Source organism: Heterodontus francisci, chromosome 32 (assembly GCF_036365525.1).
Source record: "Heterodontus francisci isolate sHetFra1 chromosome 32, sHetFra1.hap1, whole genome shotgun sequence".
Classification (NCBI taxonomy): Eukaryota; Metazoa; Chordata; class Chondrichthyes; order Heterodontiformes; family Heterodontidae; genus Heterodontus; species Heterodontus francisci.
The window spans coordinates 32,433,934-32,457,246 of record NC_090402.1 but is presented as its reverse complement, the minus strand read 5'-3'; the positions used below and the strand labels follow the sequence as shown (position 1 = coordinate 32,457,246).

The 23,313-nt window shown below is 42.2% G+C and overlaps 1 protein-coding gene across 1 annotated transcript in view; it reads right to left on the bottom strand.

The window, feature by feature from the left end:
- The window catches only part of si:ch211-282j22.3 (ER degradation-enhancing alpha-mannosidase-like protein 3), a 67,695-nt gene extending 45,614 nt beyond the window's left edge, over window positions 1–22,081 (bottom strand). The window contains exons 1-3 of the mRNA XM_068012652.1: window positions 21,553–22,081; window positions 13,899–13,944; window positions 10,497–10,597 (exon numbers count right to left, since the gene is read on the bottom strand). Coding sequence (XP_067868753.1) covers window positions 10,497–10,597; window positions 13,899–13,944; window positions 21,553–21,650 — 245 coding nt within the window. The 5' untranslated portion in view covers window positions 21,651–22,081. The remainder of the gene's footprint in view (window positions 1–10,496; window positions 10,598–13,898; window positions 13,945–21,552) is intronic.
- Window positions 22,082–23,313: the final 1,232 nt, after the last annotated feature.

Sequence of the window (23,313 nt, the reverse complement as noted above, 5' to 3'; positions counted from 1 at the left end):
TTCACTGTCGCTGGGTCAAAATCCTGGAACTCCCTTCCTAACAGCACTGTGGGTGTACCTCCCCCACATGGACTGCAGCAATTTAAGAAAGCAGCTCACCACCACCTTCTCAAGGGCAATTAGGGATGGGCAATAAATGCTGGCCTGGCCAACAATGCCCACATCCCATGAATGAATTAAAAAAAATCTCCTTGAGCCCCACAACCCTCCGAGATATCAGCACTCCTCTAATTCTAGTCTTTTGTGCATCCCTGATTTTATTCACTACACCATTGATGGCCACACCTTCAGTTGCCTAGGCCCCAAGCCCTGGATAGCCTCCCTAACCTCGCTGCCTTGCTTTCCTCCTTTAAGACACTCCTTAAAACGTACCTCTTTGACCCAGATTTTAGTCATTGGACCCAATATCTCTTTTTGTAGCTCGGTGTCATACTTGGTTTTATAATGCTCCTGTAAAGTGCATTGGGACATTTTATTACATTAAAGACACTATATAAATATATGTTGTCATCATCATCGTAGTAATTCATGAGTAGAACTCAAGGAAAACTGGGTATTTGTATGTGTAGAACATGGCTATTATATACCTCTCATCAAAGCAATCATGTAAGTATTTAAAGTCACTACCTTCGTGCAACACATTGCTGTAAATCAGTGTTGTCCAACATATAGTCCATGGGCCAAGATCCGGCCCACCAAAGGTTTCCATCCAGTTCGCAGATATATTTCAGAGATGAGTAATTTTCCACTAGCTCGATTTTTAAAAAAGCCGACATCAGTTTCACAGCTGACAGATGCTGACACTGGGAATCGTGGTTTCCCAACTTTGGACAGATTCAGGTTTTCCAGTGGGTTCCAACTTTTTAAAAGGCTGCCAAAAACCCCCGAATCTGTCCTAAGTTCAGAAACGGAGCAGTCATCAGTGAAGCTGACAGCGCAATTTATTTATTTATTTTTTTTAAACTGACCATAGGTTCCGTAGTATTTCTGGGAGATTTTCTAAAAACAGACATGAAGTAATTTAGTTTCTCTGCCATTTCCCTATACCCCTTTATATATTCTCCTGTCTGCTTGTAATGGACCCACATTTGTCCTTGCTGATCTTTTCCTTTTCACATACCTAAAGAAGCTTTTACAGACCGCCCTTATGTTTCTCGCTAGCTTGCATTCATATTCTCTTTTCCCTTTCTTTTTCAGTTTCTTGTTCATCCTTTAGGTAGCCACTATATTGTTGATATTTGTTTGCAAGGAACAAAGCTTTGAGGTTAATTACTGAAAAGTTAATTATTAAGGAACAAGGTTTGAAAGCCATGGATGATTAATTGCCATTATTACTTAAAAAACAATTTATGTTGCTTCATCAATGCAAATAGTCAGACTACTCTTTCATTATTGTCCCAGAGTTTGTGGTGTTAATGACAATAATACTATCTGCGTTCATTGTCATTACACCAGTGAAACTGTCAGCAACTTCTGAGTCCACACATGCGCAGAAATCTAGAAGTTGCGGTCAGCGATTCTACTCTTCTCCAGTGGGCTCGTTCTTGAGGCACCCCCATGTTATTGCATATTAATTGTGTTTAATTGTATGCAGGTGTATAGAGACACTTATTGAAATATACTGTTTAACTATGTAAATAAATGTAAGACTGAGTAAAGATTCGCACCAGTACTATCCTTCACCAACTGGCTTTTTGGATTAAAACAAGGTAGCAGACGATGATTGTCTAAAGGTTGGAAGCTACAGGAAAAAAATTAAGAAAGACTGCAATCCTAGTAGCCATTGTGAGAAATGGTAGAAAACAAGGGTGAACTGTTGAGGTATGATTACTCTCTGATGTTCTTGGAGTCTGAATCAAAATGATCAATGGAAGAATGAAGTGGATATTTGGACACGGGTTACGCCCCTACTAAAAAGGAAACAAGGTATGGCCGTGGCACTGTCACTTCCTACCAGGATGAAAATCAGAAATAAAGGCCGGAATTTTTACCGCCCCAGCGGGTCAGATGGTGGCATGGGGGCGGTGTAAAATTGAACAGCAGGCTCCGGGAGGCATGCCCACCCCGCTTCCGCCTCCAGACAAGTTTACAGCAGTCAGGCAATGGTGGGGTGGGTGGGAAACAGCCCACCTGCCCGAGGCCAATCAAGACCCTTAAGTGGCCACTTAACGGCCACTTAAGGGCCCTTGCTCACCTCCACAGGTATTTTACCCATGGCAAGTAGGTGTGCTGGGAACGTGAAAGGCCACCCAGAGATAGCTGCCGGCCTTTCCATGCCACGGGGGGGCATGGCAGTTGGGCACAGGGTGCCCTATTGAGGGCCACCCCCACCTCCACCCCCGGGACCCAAGACCCCCCCTAACGACCACTCCAGCCTCACCAGGGAAGGACCGATCCCCCTGGTGAGGCATGCCCCTACTTACCTTCCCTCCTTGATCCATGGCGTCGGCTGGGCTGCAGACTAAGAGCTGCCAGCCTGCTGATTGGCCGGCAGCTCACTGAGGCAGGACCTCCTCCCTCAAGTGAGTGGAAGTCCCACCTCGGAACAATTAAAGCCTGGAGACCCGTAAAATACAGGACAGATCCCGGGGCTCGGCAGATGCAGGTTCACCACCGACTTTCATGTCGGAGTCCGGCTCCCACCCATCCATCCACTGTAAAATTCCGATCGAAGTGTTTTGTGAGCTGGATGCCCATCAGTTGGATACTGATGAAGATTTGAATCTGTTACTGGAGATCTTGGATGAAATTTACAAGAAAGATGATCCATTAAAATGTCTATGAGGCATGGCCAGACTTTGAAAAACATATGGTTCTTCAATGGTGGAATATATCACTGCCTACTCCACATGGACTGCAGCGGTTCAAGAAGGTATCTCACCACCACCTTCTCATGGAGAATTAGGGATGGGCAATAAATGCTGGCTCTGGCCAGCAATGCCCACATCCCCATAAACAAATTTAAAAAAAAAATTGTATGAGAAGTTGACAAAATTTAATTGAGAGATCTCTGGTTCAGTGCTGGTATTTAAATTGCTAGATTGTGCCAAGGTGTTGTAGATGAACAGGCTCCTGGTTCTAACTCGTGTTCGATTCTTGGAGAGAGACTCCCTGTTGGATCAGATGTCTGCTGCCTTAAAAAAAAATTCCTGGGGAAGGAGTCTTCCTGCAGCCCTTGGAGTGGGGGGGGGGGGGGGGGAAGGGGGTGGTGGTGGAGAAGAAATGGGACATTCCACAGTGACAGAAAGAATAGAGGATTCAATGATTGCCAGATTTTGAAATGATATAGTTACTAGATACAGGTGTTAGTATGATGAAAGGGTTACAGCCAGGAGGAATAAGGATAAAAGCTATTAAAGCAGATCTGGCTATTATAGTAGAAGACAAAATTGGGACAGCAATAATAGGTGAATAATTACCAGAAATGCCCAAGGAAGAGTTAATATGGTGTGACTCAAAGTATCATTATGAGGTGAATTGCCCAAAGCAGAGGCAGGGCCCTCAAAATGACACATGACACTGAGAATTCTGAGGCAGATGATGAAGAATCCAAATGAATTGCACTGGTCACAAGGAGTTTTAGGCCTGTGATGAATGCATTAGTTGTAGACTCATTTAGATAGTGCTTTCACTTCAACGGTATTAGTTAAAATGTAATCTAGATTCCCAAAGTATTGAGCATTGACAAGGTTCAGAGGATAAAAGTAATACTTGCTTTAGGCTTGGTGATGACAACATATTGAGGTCACTAAACAGAGTTGTAATTCCATGTAAAATAGCTGGAGTAAGCCATTTTATCAGTACTGGTGTAGTCTCTAGAGAGATAACTATGCCGTTGAGTAAACATGGACATGGAGCATGATAAGGCAATTATTTTGGTAAATTCAGTGGATCTGCAATTTATCCAGTCAGGGCATTATTGTATACCTTTAACAAAACCTAATGTTTCTCATTAGAGTGTTAGACTGCTCACCCAACTTGTCAGAGGTTTAAATTCCTGCTAAAAGGTGCAGGTGTGGTTCATGAAGAGCATACAAGGCTAATAGAAGAGATTAATGAGAAGTGTGAAACCTGTAAAAAGTATCAAGAGGGCGCTACCACATCCTATTGTAATCCTATGATTGACATGAAACTTTAATGAGATAGTTGCCGTGGATTAAAAGGTGTGGGGCAAATATTTTCATTCTACATTTTATAGACCTGGCAACCAGATTTAGTCTTTCTACAATAATACTTGGAACAAAAAATTATTATAGACAAAATCACGGAGAAACGCATAGGGAGTGAACTTGGGGCACCAGAGAAGTTTCTGACTGATAATGGAGGGGAATTTGCCAATGGCGAATTCAGAGATATGTGTGAAAACAAACATCATGATCATGAATACCACAGCTAAATGTCCTTTGTGAAAGGAATCATGCAGTGATCGATGAAATACTGCTTGAAATTTTAGCTGATCAACCAGACTACAAGCTGATAATCACACTGGAATGGGCAGTTCATACAAAGAATATATTGTATAAAAGGGTAAAGTCCCTATCAATTGGTCTCCAGACAAATCCCACATTGCCTTCTGGGCTGTGACAGTCCTCCTGCTCGAGAAAGTACTCCAATTAGTTCAATTCTTTATTCACATTTAAATGCTTTACTTGCAGGGAGATGGGCTTTCATTAAGTCTGAGGTCTGTGAGGAAATTCAGAGAGCTTTGAGGTATAAGACCATCCGAGACAGAATTCAATTCAGGAGACTTGATGAATTATAAAAGAGGGTCAAAGGGAATAGAAAGGCCCGGATAAGGTAATAGGTTGTGATGGTACGACAGTCCTGATCAAAGATGGCAATCTATTGTTCAATTCATTCCCCGTGAGTAATAGCGTTCAATTACAAATTCTCAGACGCTGAGCAGCTATAGAAGTAAATAATGCACCTTGTACCTCAAATGCTCAGATGCTTTGTGATGAAGGCCCTGAGGAACAGAATATGAAGTTTCAAGGGCTGGATAGTGGTAAATGTGAGTGATCATGACACATAGGACAGAGCTATCGCATTCAAAGGCCAATTGCCTAGAGTGGGTACTTCGAGGTCATATATTCCAGAGGGATCTTATAAATGGAGGGTGATGACCATTGTGTGATGTGCTGGAATAGCAACTGGCAAATTTAAATATTGGTTGAATGTTCAGGATGATGGCCAAGAAGCTAGATCCATGGCCTGGCAGAATGGAGTGAAAGAGTGGAGAGTATGATAGCACAGTGCAAGTTCTGATAGCCAATCTGGAGGTGACTCTTGCATCAGAAAACGATCACATACTGGAGAAAGACCCTCCAATGGTCAAAGAGGGAGATCTCACAGTAGTAGTCCCAACAGACGTAAAAGTGCAAGTACAGGCCATAGCTAGAGTACATTACAAAATGACATGAGGGATACAGAACAGTCTCGGAACTGAACTAGAGGCAGAAGTCCTCATTATCATGAAGTTTTGGTAGCTGCCAATAAACTGGAGGATAAACAAATGAGAGGGGAAAAACAACAGGAATTAATTAGATAGTTGGAGAGAGTTTGAAGTCTATTTTGAGGTATCAGATATGGGGCAAGCAGCCTTGCCACATAGATGAACTTGTACTGAGGAAGTGCTTGCAGATGGGAATTATAAGGTGAAAGGGAGGCTAGTTGCTAGGGGTTTAGAAGAGCAACCAGGTGATACAAGTGTTAGAGTGGACTTTCCCCAAAGACAGAAAGGTAAGTTTAACTATTTTTAGCTCTTTTGGACACATTCATGGGAGAGAAGATCAATTGATATAAAAGCTGCATTTCTGCAGGGTGATACTTTTCAGAGAGAAGTGTTTCTGAAACCAACCAAAGCGGCAGCAGGTGCAGAAGGGAAGCTATAGAAACTAAACAAATGCATCAATGACCTGAGGGATGCTTCCAGGGTATGTCTTTGTTTTTGGACAGATCGGTTTTACTGAAAAAAGGTTGTGATCAACTAAAAGCAGATCCCACAATGTTTTATTATAAAAGGAAACGTTTGGACATCTTCATGATTTCTTATGGGTGGTACTGCAGACTTTGGGAATGTGTTATTAATAAAGATTAGAGTAGAACTTAAAAATTGGGAGCTGGGCTTGTGGGCTTTGAAATATATTGGTTTAGATATTAAGCAGAGTAGTTTTGGAATAACTTTAAAATCAACAATCTTATTTAGAGACACGCACAGAGACAATCCAGTTAACCATACCAGGTCATCAGAGAAAGATGCTGTTATATCTAAATCAGACACAGAACAATTGTGAAGCTTGACTGGCCAGTTGAACTGGTTGTGCACTCAGACAAGACCAGATGCTAGTTTTGATGTGTTGGAGTTAAGTAGGGTATTTCATTGTAGTAAAGTCGAGAACGTTTTAAGGGCAAATAAATCAAAAAAAATTTAATCTAGAGAAATGTGCATTTAGGTTCCCATCCTAAGGTGACCCAATGAACATGAAAATAGTCATTTTCAGCAATGCATCACGTTAATCTTCCTGATGGGTATTAGAGTGCAGCTGGTTTCATATTATTTCTTACAGATGAAAGTAAGAGATTTTTTTGATTTGATTTTTTGATTTAGAGATACAGCACTGAAACAGGCCCTTCGGCCCACCGAGTCTGTGCTGACCATCAACCACCCATTTACACCAATCCTACACTAATTCCATATTCCTACCACATCCCCACCTGTCCCTATATTTCCCTACCACCTACCTATACAAGGGGCAATTTATAATGGCCAATTTACCTATCAACCTTCAAGTCTTTGGCATGTGGGAGGAAACCGGAGCACACCCACGCAGACACAGGGAGAACTACTAGGCTAGATGGGATTGAGGTTCACAAGGAGGAGGTGTTATCAATTTTGGAAAGTGTGAAAATAGATAAGTCCCCTGGGCCAGATGGGATTTATCCTAGGATTCTCTGGGAAGCTAGGGAGGAGATTGCAGAGCCTTTGTCCTTGATCTTTCTGTCGTCATTGTCGACAGGAATAGTGCCGGAAGACCGGAGGATAGTAAATGTTGTCCCCTTGTTCAAGAAGGGGAGTAGAGACAGCCCTGGTAATTATAGACCTGTGAGCCTTACTTCGGTTGTGGGTAAAATGTTGGAAAAGGTTATAAGAGACAGGATTTATAATCATCTTGAAAAGAATAAGTTCATTAGCGATAGTCAGCACGGTTTTTGTGAAGGGTAGGTCGTGCCTCACAAACCTTATTGAGTTTTTCGAGAAGGTGACCAAACAGGTGGATGAGGGTAAAGCAGTGGATGTGGTGTATATGGATTTCAGTAAGGCGTTTGATAAGGTTCCCCACGGTAGGCTATTGCAGAAAATACGGAAGTATGGGGTTGAAGGTGATTTAGAGCTTTGGATCAGAAATTGGCTAGCTGAAAGAAGACAGAGGGTGGTGGTTGATGGCAAATGTTCATCCTGGAGTTTAGTTACTAGTGGTGTACCGCAAGGATCTGTTTTGGGGCCACTGCTGTTTGTCATTTTTATAAATGACCTGGAAGAGGGTGTAGAAGGGTGGGTTAATAAATTTGCGGATGACACTAAGGTCGGTGGAGTTGTGGATAGTGCCGAAGGATGTTGAAGGGTACAGAGGGACATAGATAGGCTGCAGAGCTGGGCTGAGAGATGGCAAATGGAGTTTAATGCGGAAAAGTGCGAGGTGATTCACTTTGGAAGGAGTAACAAGAATGCAGAGTACTGGGCTAATGGGAAGATTCTTGGTAGTGTAGATGAACAGAGAGATCGTGGGGTCCAGGTGCATAAATCCCTGAAGGTTGCTACCCAGGTTAATAGGGCTGTTAAGAAGGCATATGGTGTGTTAGCTTTTATTAGTAGGGGGATCGAGTTTCGGAGCCACGAGGTTATGCTGCAGCTATACAAAACTCTGGTGAGACCGCACCTTGAGTATTGCGTGCAGTTCTGGTCTCCGCATTATAGGAAGGATGTGGAAGCTATGGAAAGGGTGCAGAGGAGATTTACTAGGATGTTGCCTGGTATGGAGGGAAGGTCTTACGAGGAAAGGCTGAGGGACTTGAGGTTGTTTTCGTTGGAGAGAAGGAGGAGGAGAGGTGACTTAATAGAGACATAAGATAATCAGAGGGGTGGATAGTGAGAGTCTTTTTCCACGGATGGTGATTGCAAACACGAGGGGACATAGCTTTAAGTTGAGGGGTGATAGATATAGGACAGATGTTAGAGGTAGTTTCTTTACTCAGAGAGTAGTAGGGGCGTGGAACGCCCTGCCTGCAACAGTAGTAGACTCGCCAACTTTAAGGGCATTTAAGTGGTCATTGGATAGACATATGGATGAAAATGGAATAGTGTAGGTCAGATGGTTTCACAGGTCGGCGCAACATCGAGGGCCGAAGGGCCTGTACTGCGCTGTAATGTTCTAATTCTAATTCTAAAATAACTTGCAAACTCCACACAGCACCCAGAATTGAACCCGGGTCGCTGGAGCTGTGAGGCTGTGGTGCTAACCACTGCGTTGTCTTTTAGCTTGGGAAGCTAAGAAAATATAAAGGGTTGTTAAATGTACTTTAGCTGCTGAAACACTGGCTCTTGTAGGCAGTAGATATGGAATTCAATTCAAATATTTTAAGTGAGATTCTATACAAGTGGCATACTGAAGATAGTATACCCAGTGAATGTTACTTAGATAATCATTCCTTGTGGGATAATATCCACTCTATGAAAGGTGTGAGTGAGATGAGGTTACGGATTGACCTTGCTGGCTTGAAACAAATGCTGGAGAAAGGAAATCTCCAAAATTAAATGGGTGGATGCAAGTCATCAACTATCTGTTTTGCAAAAAGAAATGTTGTACAAAGAAATTGTTAGGAGTCCTAGAGGAGGGGCATCTTGCAGTGTAATGCTTTGCATAGAATACAGAGTTTTTTAAATTTCATTTGTTTAAAAATTTTGGTTGGGCATATTAACTAAATTTTGTTTAAAGAAAAAAGGAATCTGTTAACTGTATATTGTGTTTATTTTTTGGTTTGTGGTTTCAACGGAGCACATAAAAAGAAACACTTATTGAAACTGTGTTATGAGTGTGTCAGGGAGGTGTATTCTTGTAATGTTTCACTCTGTAAATAAATCTAAGACGGAGTAAAGATGGACTCCAGTGCTATCCTTCACCAACTGGTTTTCAAGATTAAAACACTCCAGACCACAATCAATTGAATTGATGTGATCTGCTTAGTCTTGCTATAAAAACACTTGAAAAAGTTACATATCTATTGAATAAGATGTAACTGTAACTGGGATTTTAATGGTTCATAATTACTGCGAAACTGCCTCATTAGTCCTGAAAAGCTGATTTCATATTTGTGGAATGTCAAATTTCTCCACAATAAAAAATTCCCCATATTTAAAAAAAATCTTTTAAAAGTTTATCTTTAGTTTAGGTTCTATCTTAATCCAATTATTTTACTTCAGTGTGATTGCTGCTTGCTGACATCTCTGCTCCTGCAGGTCAAGACTTCCCCTTGACTTGGTGCCAGATTTAAACTGGGAAAGGGGAAGCTAGGTCTATAGGCAGTTTTCTTCGAAGTCAGCGGCGAGTTGCTTTGCCATTGAGCACATATTCTAGGTCAGTATATCCTATGCAGTTCATGCAGCTTAAAGCCTTCACTAATGTAGTTGACCTAAACTTCAAGAAATTGTACTTGTATAGCACCTTTCTTGACTTCAGGACGTCCCAAAGCACTTTGCAGCCATTGAAGCAGCTTTTGCAGCGTAGACACTGATATAACGTAGGGAAATATGCAGCCAATTTGCACACGGCAAAGCCACAAAAATAGCAATGAGATAAATGACATTTTAATGATATTGGTTGAGGAATAAATGTTGACCAGGACACTGGAAGAACTCCCCTGCTCTTCTTTTAATATCGTTATGGGATCTTTATGTCTGTCCAAAGGAGCAGAGGGGGCCTCAGTTTAACATGCCATATAACAGTGCCTGCAACAGTGCAGCACTACTTCACACCTACAGGTTTTGGCTCAAAATGATGCCTACAGATCTCAGAGTGGGGCTCGAACCTGTGGCTTTCTGACTTATTTGAGAATGCTACCACTAAGCCAAAGCTGACATTAGTAGAGCAGTTACTTTGAGCAACGTTAAGTTATTTACAGGACATCACAAATAAAATTTTTGCCAAATATTGTTTATAGTCAGTCAGTCATTCAACAATTCTGGGAATAAGTACCACCAAGGGCAGTGTATGCAAGGGATGTTTATACAAATATGGAAAATTATTTCAGATTGTTCTTTATGCTAAGAGAATAGGTAGAAGGATAAACTTTTATAGTGCACAGATTTACTGCATGACTTACAGATTAAACTTTATTTAAAGCTCAATAAAGAATATAGCATACACCCGATTCTTAGGCAGTTTACTACTTTATAGTCACAGACAACAGTACTTCTCATGAATGTGCAATCTATAACGTACTTTCCTAAGGCATCATCAACATCACCACGACTTGGTTCTAATCCACGAACTCGTCCTCGACAGCTCAGTGGCATCAACTCATCAGCAGGATATGCATGTTCCTAATGGGACAGGTGAAGGAAACAAATTGAAAGCCTAACACGACAATTTCATTCTCAACAGGTTTCAGAAATTGCATGAAATACTTGAGGGTTCATGGTAGCTTAGCAATATCTTTATGTTGACGAATGTGTGAGTATCAATGCTTGTGATTGGAACACTTGGCACTAAATGCAAGAATCAAAGCAAACTCAGGTCAACGACAGCAGGACCATTTGCAGAGTCAAGCTCCACTGACTTTGTCAACGTTATATTATAGCGTGAATTCCCCTCTCCCCCAACCATCCTTGTAGTCTTAGTCTCTCGAACTGGGACCGCCAACTGAATTCCAGCCAATTTTATGCTTATGGATTCATACTCAGAGAACTGGGCTGATATTGGTCATCATCATTTGATATAATCTCCTTTCAGCTAACGGAGTCTTCTAGCTCTGCTGCACTTAAATATAAGTCCCTGAAGTTAAAGGACAGCAATGCTAATCCCTGTTCTACACGACCTTGTTCCCAGCCTCCTTCTGAAACGTATTATTTAGCGACATTTTCAAGGGCTTCCTTGCTCACAAAAAAGTAAACTTCTTAGCTGTGATGCTGAGAGGAACAAATACTGATGGCAAAGTATACTTGCTTCAAGAAAATACAACATGAAAGAGCATCATTGTCGAATGTAACCAAGGAAATATAGACTTTCATATATATTTAATAACTGCAGTATACTTCCATCAAACCAAGCTATCTTCCTGCAGGAATGATTTCTGCAATTACAATGAGTCATTCATAATTCACAAGTACACTATGTCAGACAAGTGTTGTGATTCATAATATTTAATGGGCAAGTTAAAAGAAGCTCTTTTGTTAAAAATCAATTTAACAGCTTTCAGATAGCAGATTTGTGACATGAAAGTCAAACTAAGCAATTCGAATGGATAAAAAAATCCACATGCTGTTCAGTTATTAGAACTGTACACGTGTAAAATACCTTTCCAAGGAATCCTTTGTGTAAACTTAGTGTAAAACAAAAACAGGACATTGAACTATTCATCTTTTAGCAATGTCAAATTTATACAGGCATAACATTTATACAAGTCGTATCTTAATGCAACTTAAAAAGGCTACTTTTAACCATGGGTACAATGTCCTTTTTCTTTTTGGGAATTAAAACAGAAAATGGGATGAAGAATATTTTGTTGTGAAATAAAAATTGTACACAGGAAGGATCAAAGATAGTATTTATTTAAAGCACACATAATACAGAAACATATTGGCCTGGATTTTGCAGTAGAAATAATGGTGTGGCTAACACCGTTCATTATTAAAGAGTATATCTGAAAATTAACTTTTCCAAGTTGGAGATGCACTCCCTCAAATTTTAAATTATTGCTGGAGCATTAAAAAAACTTTTTCTACCCGTTTTGTTTATCTTTCTCTATTTCCCTTTCTCTACATGATTTGGCATTGAATTAGCTATTTTAATTTGTACTTCCTGGTTCACTGCATTCCTTAGTAAGGATTCTTCAATTTGATTGATTAAGGAGATGTACAGTTGCTTATCCTGTTAAAATAGGTCCCAGATCCCATTTTTGCTTTTTAAAAATCACAGTAATTTTCTGTGCAAAAGCCCATAGAAAGTCTGTGGGCAACTGCAGGTGTAATGAACAGCTGGTGCCTTTTGTTCATAGCTGACCACAAAATCTAGCCACAAGGTCAGAAATGGTAACAGTTGTGTTGGATTACTTGTAACATGCTAAAAAGAAAAGGGTAACCAGTAGCATTCAGCAATTCATTTCCCGACTTCAAAAAGTATTCCGAACACCCAATTCTGAACAAGAACAATTAGTTAAACCTTTTTGAAGACAAGGTATTGCCCTTGGAAATTCTGTATCCTGGCACGGCTAACAGGTGCCCATAGTCAGAAAAGAATATGTCTTTGTTTTGCATCAATAATGTTTGGTGGACATGATTGAAAGTGGCCAGAAAATATACTATAAATGATAGAGAGAGAATTTTATGTCTGCATTGCCAATGGGGAGCCTTGCCTGCCATCACTGCACACTGGGAATCCTGTTGTGCATAGCCCATGATATTTTTGCCAATTATGAATGGAAAATAATGGGGCACAATGCCCACATTGCTAATATGTATCATCAACTGGCAAATCAACAGCACAACTTTGTAAAATTACCCTATAAGTTTACCTTCCATTAGTATTTCATAGGATTATCTTCATACTATTGTGTTTTAATTGAAGAGAACATGTACCAAGTGCAATTTATTAACTTCAATGTAATTAGAAAAAGGTATAGAACAAAAAGAATCTTCCAGTGCTCACTAGTTCTGATGGTGGCTGCTAACAGTTGGGATCAATAAAACTCAGAGCAATGGGACTCATTGGGTGGAATTTTATGCTCTCCCCGCGACGGGATTGGAGGTGGGGCGAGCATAAAACCGGGTGGAATTGTGGCAAGGCGGGGATCCTGCCACCATCCCACCTCTGCCAAAGTTTAATCCAGGGCAGGAAGGCCTCTGAACAGCCTTCCTGCCCTGCTGCCAATTGAGGACCTTAACTGAGTAATTAACCCCTAATTAAGGGCCTGTTTCCACCGCAGCAGGCGGCCCTGTCGCCGCATGGGAAGCACGGCACGAAAAACCTTGTGGGCTGCTTCCTGGCTGCAGGGTGGGGGTCCCTCATTCAAAGGCACTTATTGCATGCACGAGGGACCCAGCATCAGGAAGGGCAGGGCCCGCTGAGGGCCACCCCCTGCCCTTGCTGCCAACCCCCCACCCCATGGGACCCCTCCCGCCCTGACCTATCTTGAGCCTGGTTCCAGTGCTGCTCCTCAGTGACTAGTCGCTGCAGTTACAGCAGCGGCTGCCTCAGTGGTGGCGCTGCAACTGCCAGCCTCTGATTGGCCGGTAGCTCTGGAAGGCCAAGACTTCTGGCGACGGGATCCTAAATCATACGGAAGGCCCGTCGCTATCCAGTTATGTGCCTGATTGGCATTAAATTCAACGGGCCTGCACAAAATTCCACCCATTAATTCCATCTCAGACATCAATACCTGAAGGACACAACAGAAGACTAGATTCTGTTTACCAAAAGGACATTTAAAGAAAGCTGGAGACATTTTGCTGGGATCTTTATTGTTACATGGAGACAAAGAAACTTACTACTGAAGTAGTTTGGATTTTTATTTGCCCATGCCAGCTTGAACAATTCCTAACTCTCATTCTGAAGGGAGCAAAGTAAAAAGTGAAAACATTTGCCTTTGTTTGTTGTCCACTGGAAAAAAATGAAACAAATGCTTACCATATAGTTGTTGTATGCATGCTCAAACATTTCAACAATCTGGTTCCTGTAAACAAAAAATAAAGATAGGCAATGTCAAGACCAGTCTCAAAATATTGCTCTAGCAGACAAATCCAATCGTCCACACTGCTCACTGAAACAAAACCCTTGACCTAACCAAGAGGATACTCGGCAAGATAAAAGCACCAGGTCATTTCTTGAGTTATGAAAGCCCTTTTGCAATTAAATTATGTGTATGAATATTCAGTAACACATATATAGATATATCTCAAGTGATTTACTGTAATATTTTACTTATTTAAATGCATATATTGCATCAAAAAGCAGCAAGGGATTGTGAAGAGTACAGTATTTTATGAATGAACTTCAGTTAGAAATGAAAATTGTGATCTCTTACAATTGCCCTGAAGAATTTCACAAGTTAAAAAAGGTATTGAATATCAGTTTAGAATATACAACATTAATCACCAGCACAGCAGAACTTTGGGAGCTAATTCAGTTTGCCAGAGAGCAAAAATGCTAAATATTTGAACTTAAAGGCTTTCTGCTAGTAAAAGGCTACTGGAGTTAAGTTTTCAACCAACAGAACTGGTTCATTTTTATAAAGGTAAAGGTCCTTGAGACAAGTCATGATAACACAAAATAAAAACAGATATCATATAGACATTAAGGCCAATAAATAATCTTCCATTCAAGAGGTGTCCAAATATTAAAATGCAGCTTTTAAGACCACTGCAAATTAGAAGGTCAGAAAAAAGATTGTATATATCGATATACTGAGCACGTTGGTCTAAAATTGAATGAAATGTTGTGAATGGCAGTGATTCGTGAATGAAATGGACACCTTCATTTGGGTTGATAATCATTGACATTAAACAGATTGGACTAAGTTACCAACTGGTAAAATTTTATCTTATTGTGAGATAACAGTTTGAAGCAACTCATACTCTCCTGGTCTCTCCAAATGACAGAAAAATAACACAGACATACCAAATATCTCAGGCTATAAAACACAAATCAGGTTTATGGCGTGAAATTAAACTGAAGTGAAAGATGACGTAACAGATTTCACTAGATTACAGTACTTCACGCAATCTCCCAGCGTCTCTGTTAAAACAATAAAAGTCAAGAACACTAAGTCTTTGCAGTTTTTTGTGGAATCGGTTGGGGGTCGGAAACAGTTGATTTACTACATAGTACATAGCTGTCAAACCACTCAATTCACGTGAGCTACATAGGCCCTGATTCTGCAGTAACAACAACGGCAAAACGGTCAGTGTTGGCTGCTGCTGTTCCACTGAAACGGACAGCAGCTTCGGGAATTTGCACATGTTCAAAATAATGTGGAAATCCAGAAGTTCCCAACAGTAATTCAACGCTCCTCCAAAATGTGCACTGTTGAAGCCCCCCCAGCCATGTTCCCCCTAAGGTACGTGTGCACACTGCAATCTGGAATGTATCATGCACTGAAATAAACAGGCCACTTACAACAAAAGCAAAATACTGCAGATACTGGAAATCTGAAATAAAAACAAGAAATGCTGGAGCCACTCAGCAGGTCTGGCAGCATCCGTGGAAAGAGAAGCAGAGTTAACGTTTCGGGTCAGTGACCGAAGTTCCGAAGAAGGGTCACTGACCCGAAAAGTTAACTCTGCTTCTCTTTCCACAGATGCTGCCAGACCTGCTGAGTGGTTCCAGCATTTCTTGTTTTTATTATAGGCCACTTACAACAGTGAGCTTGAGTAGGGCGGGGCTGAAAATCAAACCCCAACTGCAAAAGCGCAAGCAGCTGGAGAGACCATGAGAAAACTGAAGCTGTGATTGGAGGAGCAGCGAGCTCAAGCCATGGGTAAGGAAGGGCAGCTGTGCCCAGAAGTGAGTGGCCTGTGACGAGAGGGCATAAAAACGAGGAGGTGGACGAGGTCCCAAGAGCAGCTGAGCTTAAAAAAGTGAGTGCGCTCTGGATTCATTGGCCGAGAATTGTGCGAGAGGAAGAGACTTGGGAAAATTCAGTCAGCCTGGATGAAAGTGATGGGACCCGTGGAGTTTCTGGTTGCCAGCCCTGGATTAGAGAGAGACTGGGAATACAGTTCTCAATGGCCCAGACCTCAACCTGGAGGCAAATGACCCAGAAAGGCCACAGTAACTAAAGGGCACAAACACACTCAGCACACCCAATCATGGCCAGAAGAAAAAAACACAGCCTGGGATGAAGTTGATCAATGGAGTTAGTTTCAATGAGCATCTAATACTTTGACAGGCAGATTTATGATGCAAATTGTACGCTGTCCATGGACATGAAAGTAGTGCTCAGAGGCGGTCATAGGCCACCCACCATAAAGAAAATTTAGAAGGAACATTGCTTACAGATAGTACTCTGGGCAAAAATCAATGAATTGATAAAAACTGCCACTTTTATGCTGTTAGTCCTGCAGTAAAAACCCTTGAAAAACGTTACACTTTGTTTATTAAGATATAACTGGGGTTTTTTTTTTTAAAATGGCATACTAACTTCATAACTACTTCTAAACAACCTCACTGGCCCTGAAAAGGTAATTTTATATTTGTGAAAATGTCAAATTTCTCTATTAGGAAGAAAAATTCCACATTTTTAAAAAATAAACTTGTTTTTAAGTTTATTTTTATTTTAGCTTCTGTCTTAATCTAATTATTTATTTTGCTATCAAATTTCAAATTTAAAAAAGTAAAGGCATTCACTGCTTTTAACTTCCTTGTTTGCTGTCTGTGAGAATAATCAGCGTGATTAGTTGCTTATCCTGCTTGTTGGACACGTGGAGATCCCCTTGACTTGGCATAGATTTAAACTGCCGTTGGGAAAGGGAAGTCCTTGCAACTGAGATCGCTAGAACTTTGCAGACAGTTTTCTTTGAGGTCAGTGGCGAGCACAGTAAAATCTTTAGTTTAGTTTAGTTTAGAGATACAGCACTGAAACAGGCCCTTCGGCCCACCGAGTCTGTGCCGACCATCAACCACCCATTTATACTAATCCTACACTAATTCCACATTCCCCACCTGTCCCTATATTTTCCCTACCACCTACCTAAACTAGGGGCAATTTCTAATGGCCAATTTACCTATCAACCTGCAAGTTTTTGGCATGTGGGAGGAAACTGGAGCACCCGGAGGAAACCCACGCAGACACAGGGAGAACTTGCAAACTCCACACAGGCAGTACCTGGAATTGAACCCGGGTCGCTGGAGCTGAGAGGTTGCGGTGCTAACCACTGCGCCGCCCTAAATCTAGCCCATTATTTTTGTTTTCGCATTCCCCACTGCTTGAATGGAGATCACAATGTCTGCTCCATGTCAGCAGTGCCCTCATCGACCTACATTTGCTCTCAATTCCACCCAATTCTTCCGATTTAAAATTTTGATCCTGTTTAAATCCTTCCACGACCTCCATATTCCTCCCCATATCGAACCTCCTCCAGCCCACACTTCCCAACTCCTCTGATTGGCCTTTTATGTACCCCACTATTGGTAGTGCCTTCAGCTACCTGTGTTCCACTCTGGAATTCCCTTCCGCCTCTTCAAATCCATCTCCTCCTTAAAACCTCTTTCTTTGACAAAGCTTTTGTTACACCGTCTAATACCTCTTTCTTTGGTACAACATCCAGTTTCTTCTGCATGCACATACTTAAGAGTATTTTTCAATTGCACAAGCAGGCAAAAGTCTGGTTTGAACACATGCAGATTACAAACAAAGAACAGTACAGCACAGGAACAGGCCATTCGGCCCTCCAAGCCTGCGCCGATCTTGATGCCTACCTAAACTAAAACCTTCTGCACTTCTGGGGACCGTATCCCTCTATTCCCATCCTATTCATGTATTTGTCAAGATGCCTCTTAAACGTCGCTATCGTACCTGCTTCCACCACCTCCCCCGACAGCAAGTTCCAGGCACTCACCACCCTCTGTGTAAAAAACTTGCCTCGCACATCCCCTCTAAACTTTGCCCCTCTCACCTTAAACCTATGTCCCCTAGTAACTGACTCTTCCACCCTGGGAAAAAGCTTCTGACTATCCACTCTGTCCATGCTGCTCATAACTTTGTAAACCTCTATCATGTCGCCCCTCCACCTCCGTCTTTCCAGTGAAAACAATCCAAGTTTATCCAACCTCTCCTCATAGCTAATGCCCTCCAGACCACGCAACATCCTGGTAAACCTCTTCTGTACCCTCTCCAAAGCCTCCACGTCATTCTCGTAGTGTGGCGACCAGAATTGCACACAATATTCTAAGTGTGGCCTAACTAAAGTTCTGTACAGGTGCAGCATGACTTGCCAATTTTTATACTCTATGCCCCGACCGATGAAGGCAAGCATGCCGTATGCCTTTTTGACTACCTTATCCACCTGCATTGCGACTTTCAGTGACCTGTGGACCTGTACGCCCAGATCTCTCTGCCTGTCAATACTCCTAAAGGTTCTGCCATTTACTGTATACTTCCCACCTGCATTAGATCTTCCAAAATGCATTAGCTCACATTTGTCCGGATTAAATTCCATCGACCATTTCTCTGCCCAAGTCTCCAACCGATCTATATCCTGCTGTATCCTCTGACAATCCTCATCACTATCTGCAATTCCTCCAACCTTTGTGTCATCCGCAAACTTACTAATCAGACCAGCTACATTTTCCTCCAAATCATTTATATATACTACAAACAGCAAAGGTCCCAGCACTGATCCCTGCGGAACACCACCAGTCACATCCCTCCATTCAGAAAAACACCCATCCACTGTTACCATCTGTCTTCTGTGACCGAGCCAGTTCTGTATCCATCTTGCCAGCTCACCTCTGATCCCGTGTGACTTCACTTTTGCACCAGTCTGCCATGCGGGACCTTGTCAAAGGCTTTACTAAAGTCCATATAGATAACATCCACTGCCCTTCCTTCAATCATCTTCGTCACTTCCTCAAAAAACTCAATCAAATTAGTGAGACACGACCTCCCTTCACAAAACCATGCTGCCTCTCACTAATAAGTTCGTTTGTTTCCAAATGGGAGTAAATCCTGTCCCGAAGAATCCTCTCTAATAATTTCCCTACCACTGACGTAAGGCTCACCGGCCTATAATTTCCTGGATTATCCTTGCTACCCTTCTTAAACAAAAGGAACAACATTGGCTATTCTCCAGTCCTCTGTGACCTCACCTGTAGCCAATGAGGATGCAAAGATTTCTGTCAAGGCCCCAGCAATTTCTTCCCTTGCCTCCCTCAATATTCTAGGGTAGATCCCATCAGGCCCTGGGGACTTATCTACCTTAATGCTTTGCAAGACACCCAACATCTCCTCCTTTTTGATAATGAGATGACTGAGACTATCTGCACTCCCTTTCCTAGGCTCATCACCCACCAAGTCCCTCTCCTTGGTGAATACTGATGCAAAGTACTCATTTAGTACCTTGCCCATTTCCTCTGGTTCCACACAGATTCCCTTCTCTGTCCTTGAGTGGGCCAACCCTTTCCCTAGTTACCCTCTTGCTCTTTATATACAGATAAAAAGCCTTGGGATTTTCCTTAATCCTGTTTGCCAATCACTTTTCATGACCCCTTTCAGCCCTCCTGACTCCTTACTTAAGTTCCTTCCAAATGTCTTTATATTCCTCAAGGGATTCATCTGTTCCTAGCCTTCCAGCCCTTAGGAATGCTTCCTTTTTCTTTTTGACTAGGCTCACAATATCCCTCGTTATCCAAGGCTCCCGAAATTTGCCATACTTATCCTTCTTCCTCACAGAAACATGCCGGTCCTGGATTCTAATCAACTGATGTTTGAAAGACTCCCACATGTCAGATGTTGATTTACCCTCAAACAGCCGCCCCCAATCTAAATTCTTCAGTTCCTGCCTAATATTGTTATAATTAGCCTTCCCCCAATTTAGCACCTTCACCCGAGGACTACTCTTATCCACAAGTACCTTAAAACTTATGGAATTATGGTCACTGCTCCCGAAATGCTCCCCTACTGAAACTTCGACCACCTGGCCGGGCTCATTCCCCAATACCTGGTCCAGTATGGCCCCATTCCTAGTTGGACTATCTACATACTGTTTCAAGAAGCCCTCCTGGATGCTCTTTACAAATTCTGCCCCATCCAAGCTCCTAGCACTAAGTGAGTCCCAGTCAATATAGGGGAAGTTAAAATCACCCACCACTACAACCCTGTTACCTTTACATCTTTCCAAAATCTGTCTACATATCTGCTCCTCTACCTCCCGCTGACTGTTGGGAGCCTGTAGTAAACCCCCAACATCATGACTGCACCCTTCCTATTCATGAGCTCCACCCATATTGCCTCGCTGCATGACCCCTCAGAGGTGTCCTCCCACAGTACAGCTGTGATATTCTCCTTAACCAGTAATGCAACTCCCCCACCCCTTTTACATCCCACTCTATCCCACCTGAAACTTCTAAATCCTGGAACATTTAGCTGCCAATCCTGTCCTTCCCTCAACCAAGTCTCTGTAATAGCAACAACATCATAGTTTCAAGTACTAATCCAAGCTCTAAGTTGATCTGCCTTACCTGTTATACTTCTCGCATTGAAACAAATGCACTTCAGCCCACCAGGCCCGCTGTGCTCCGCAACATTTCCCTGCCTGCTCTTCCTCTTAGTCTTACTGGCCTTATTTACTAGTTCCCCCTCATTTATTTCACTTGCTGTCCTACTACTCTGGCTCCCACCCCCCTGCCACACTAGTTTAAACCCTCCCGAGTGACGCTTGCAAACCTCGCAGCCAGGATATTTGTGCCCCTCCAGTTCAGATGCAACCCGTCCTTCTTGTACAGATCCCATTTGTCCCTGAAGAGATCCCAATAGTCCAGATATCTGAAACCCTCCCTTCTACACCAGCTGTTCAGCCACATGTTTAGCTGCACTATCTTCCTATTTCTCACCTCACTGGCACGTAGCATAGGGAGTAATCCCAAGATTACAACCCTAAAAGTCCTGTCTTTTAACTTTCTACCCAACTCCCTAAACTCCCCCTGCAGGACCTCCTGCCTATATCGTTGGTACTGATGCGTACCACAACCTCTGGCTGTTCACCCTCCCCCTTCAGAATGCCCCCTGTCCGTTCAGAGACATCCTTGACCCTGGCACCAGGGAGGCAACATACCATCCTGGAGTCTCTTTCATGTCCACAGAGGTGCCTATCTGTGCCCCTGACTATAGAGTCCCCTGTAACTATTGCTCTTCTGCGCTTTGTCCCTCCCTGCTGAACAACAGTGTCAGACATGGTGCCACTGCTCTGGCTGCTGCTGTTTTCCCCTGATAGACCATCTTGATTACATGATCAAAAACGTTCATTTTCTGTCACAGATGAAACAGCAAAAGAAAAAGGCAAAGAGAACATTAAAATAACACATAGTAAAAACACTACAATATTCAGCAAAAAAAAATGTATGATCAAACTTTATAATGGTGACAGAAGGCAATTTAGTTGGAGAGGCAGGACAATTGTGTCACACTTGAACCTTCCCCATATTTAGCTTGAAGTTATTTTTAGTGGCAATACCAATTATCACTTGGTTCAAAACTATATTCTCAACTATAAAAGCACGAGAGCTGGAAGGAACATGGCACCAAAGTGCAGCACTTCATAGAGGCCCAGTTAATTTTTAATCTTACCTGATTGTCCCTTTTTCCTGATCTGTCATTCCCAGCACCAGATGGAAACAGACCCACCTGAAGGTTAAGCATGCCAGCAGCTTGAGTATGAAATCCATGTTGGGAGGCTGGGAGTAAGCAAAGGAGTTCCAGCTTGTGCCACAGGCGCTTGACCATCAGCTACTCTGCAAACTCCCCCATTTTTGAGAAGAACTTTTTTTTCCTGACGCAAAGTACCTGTCTACTGCTCCTGCTAACCAACCCTCATGGTTCAGACGACAGTATAAAGTGTGAACGTCCTTCCTACACCCTGTTAACTACTCCAATCTCTTCCTCCTCTGCCCAGCAGTACAAGCCACATCCTGTCCATTTAAACCCGGCCTGGCCCCTTTCCTCAATACGGGCATCTAAACTCGAGCATTCTGGGCGTTGTAGTTCCATCTGATGACTCTTCTATGGCCATTTCTGGCAACCCGACGCCTGAAGTTCACTTCAGAAACGTTTTATTGGGAATTCAGTAAATACCAGCGCAAATAGTTGCCCAACGGAAATGTCGTTGCTGGGAGATGTCAAAGGCTGGACTACAACTACCGGCATACCTCGCGCAGCGGTGCCCTGCGCAGTTGCGGAAGTGATGGCACAAAGTATGCTGGGATTGTAGTCTTTCCGATCATAACCACAGTCCAACTGCTGCTGTCAGCTCCATTGCCCAATCCTCCCCTTTTAACTTGCTGGCTTCAATCCCCAATTTGTTTTGCTGGTGTGAACCACTGTTAAATTAACTCTTGTGGGAAAAATGGCATGCCCTATCCTATTATAATAAACAACTGTCCAGACAGCATCCTATCAGTGGGTAATTGATGCTTAAAATTCAGTCAAAAAGGTGAAGTGCATGACTACAGATAGGACTTTAGTTATTACACATTTTATAAACTGTTTGGTTTTTATAGTAACAAGAGAGTTATGGTCAGTGCCACTATAATTTTGACGTTAAACGAAACTACCACCAGCCATTGGTCTCAATGGAATCCGCAGACCATGGAACATAAAATACTTCTGAAAGCTGCACTTAAGTACAGTGAAATCACAATAATGAACTTCCACATTATATTGTAAATAAGAAAGGTGTCAGCATTTTATATTAGTTTATCATACAGTGTGTGAGTCCAAGTAATACAGGAAAGAAGGAACTTGCATCAATATAGCACCATATATCTCTCAGGTAGGGTTGCCTCCAGGATTGTCCAGTATTCTCCAGTGATTAAAGATTAATCTCCTGGACATTGTTGTAAGTAACCCAGGAGTAAATTCATAGGGCATAAAAAATCTTGAATGCTATTTAAAAATTTTCTTTGAACATTTTCGTTGCTTAGTTATTGAACGATTGGAAATGGGGAGAAATCTGTTGGATAGAATCATCCAGTTGGCATGGGGAGGTAACGCACTGCGAAGACAAATGTGTCAGGTGACCAATGGCTGGAGCATGGGGTCAGAATGCTTGGACGTGAGAGATCATATGAATACATCCAAACAAAGTTTGCAACCCTACTCTCAGGAAATCCCAAAGTAATTTGCCTACAATTAATTCCTGTTCTCTCTTTACAGATGCTGCCAGACCTGCTGAGTATTTCCAGCATTTCTTGTTTTTATTTCAGATTTCCAGCATCCGCAGTATTTTGCTTTTATTAATTCCTTTAACTGTTACAAGGTGAACAATACAGCCCAATTGTCATGCAGCAAGATCCCATAACACCAAGAAGATAAGTTGACCAGACAATGTGT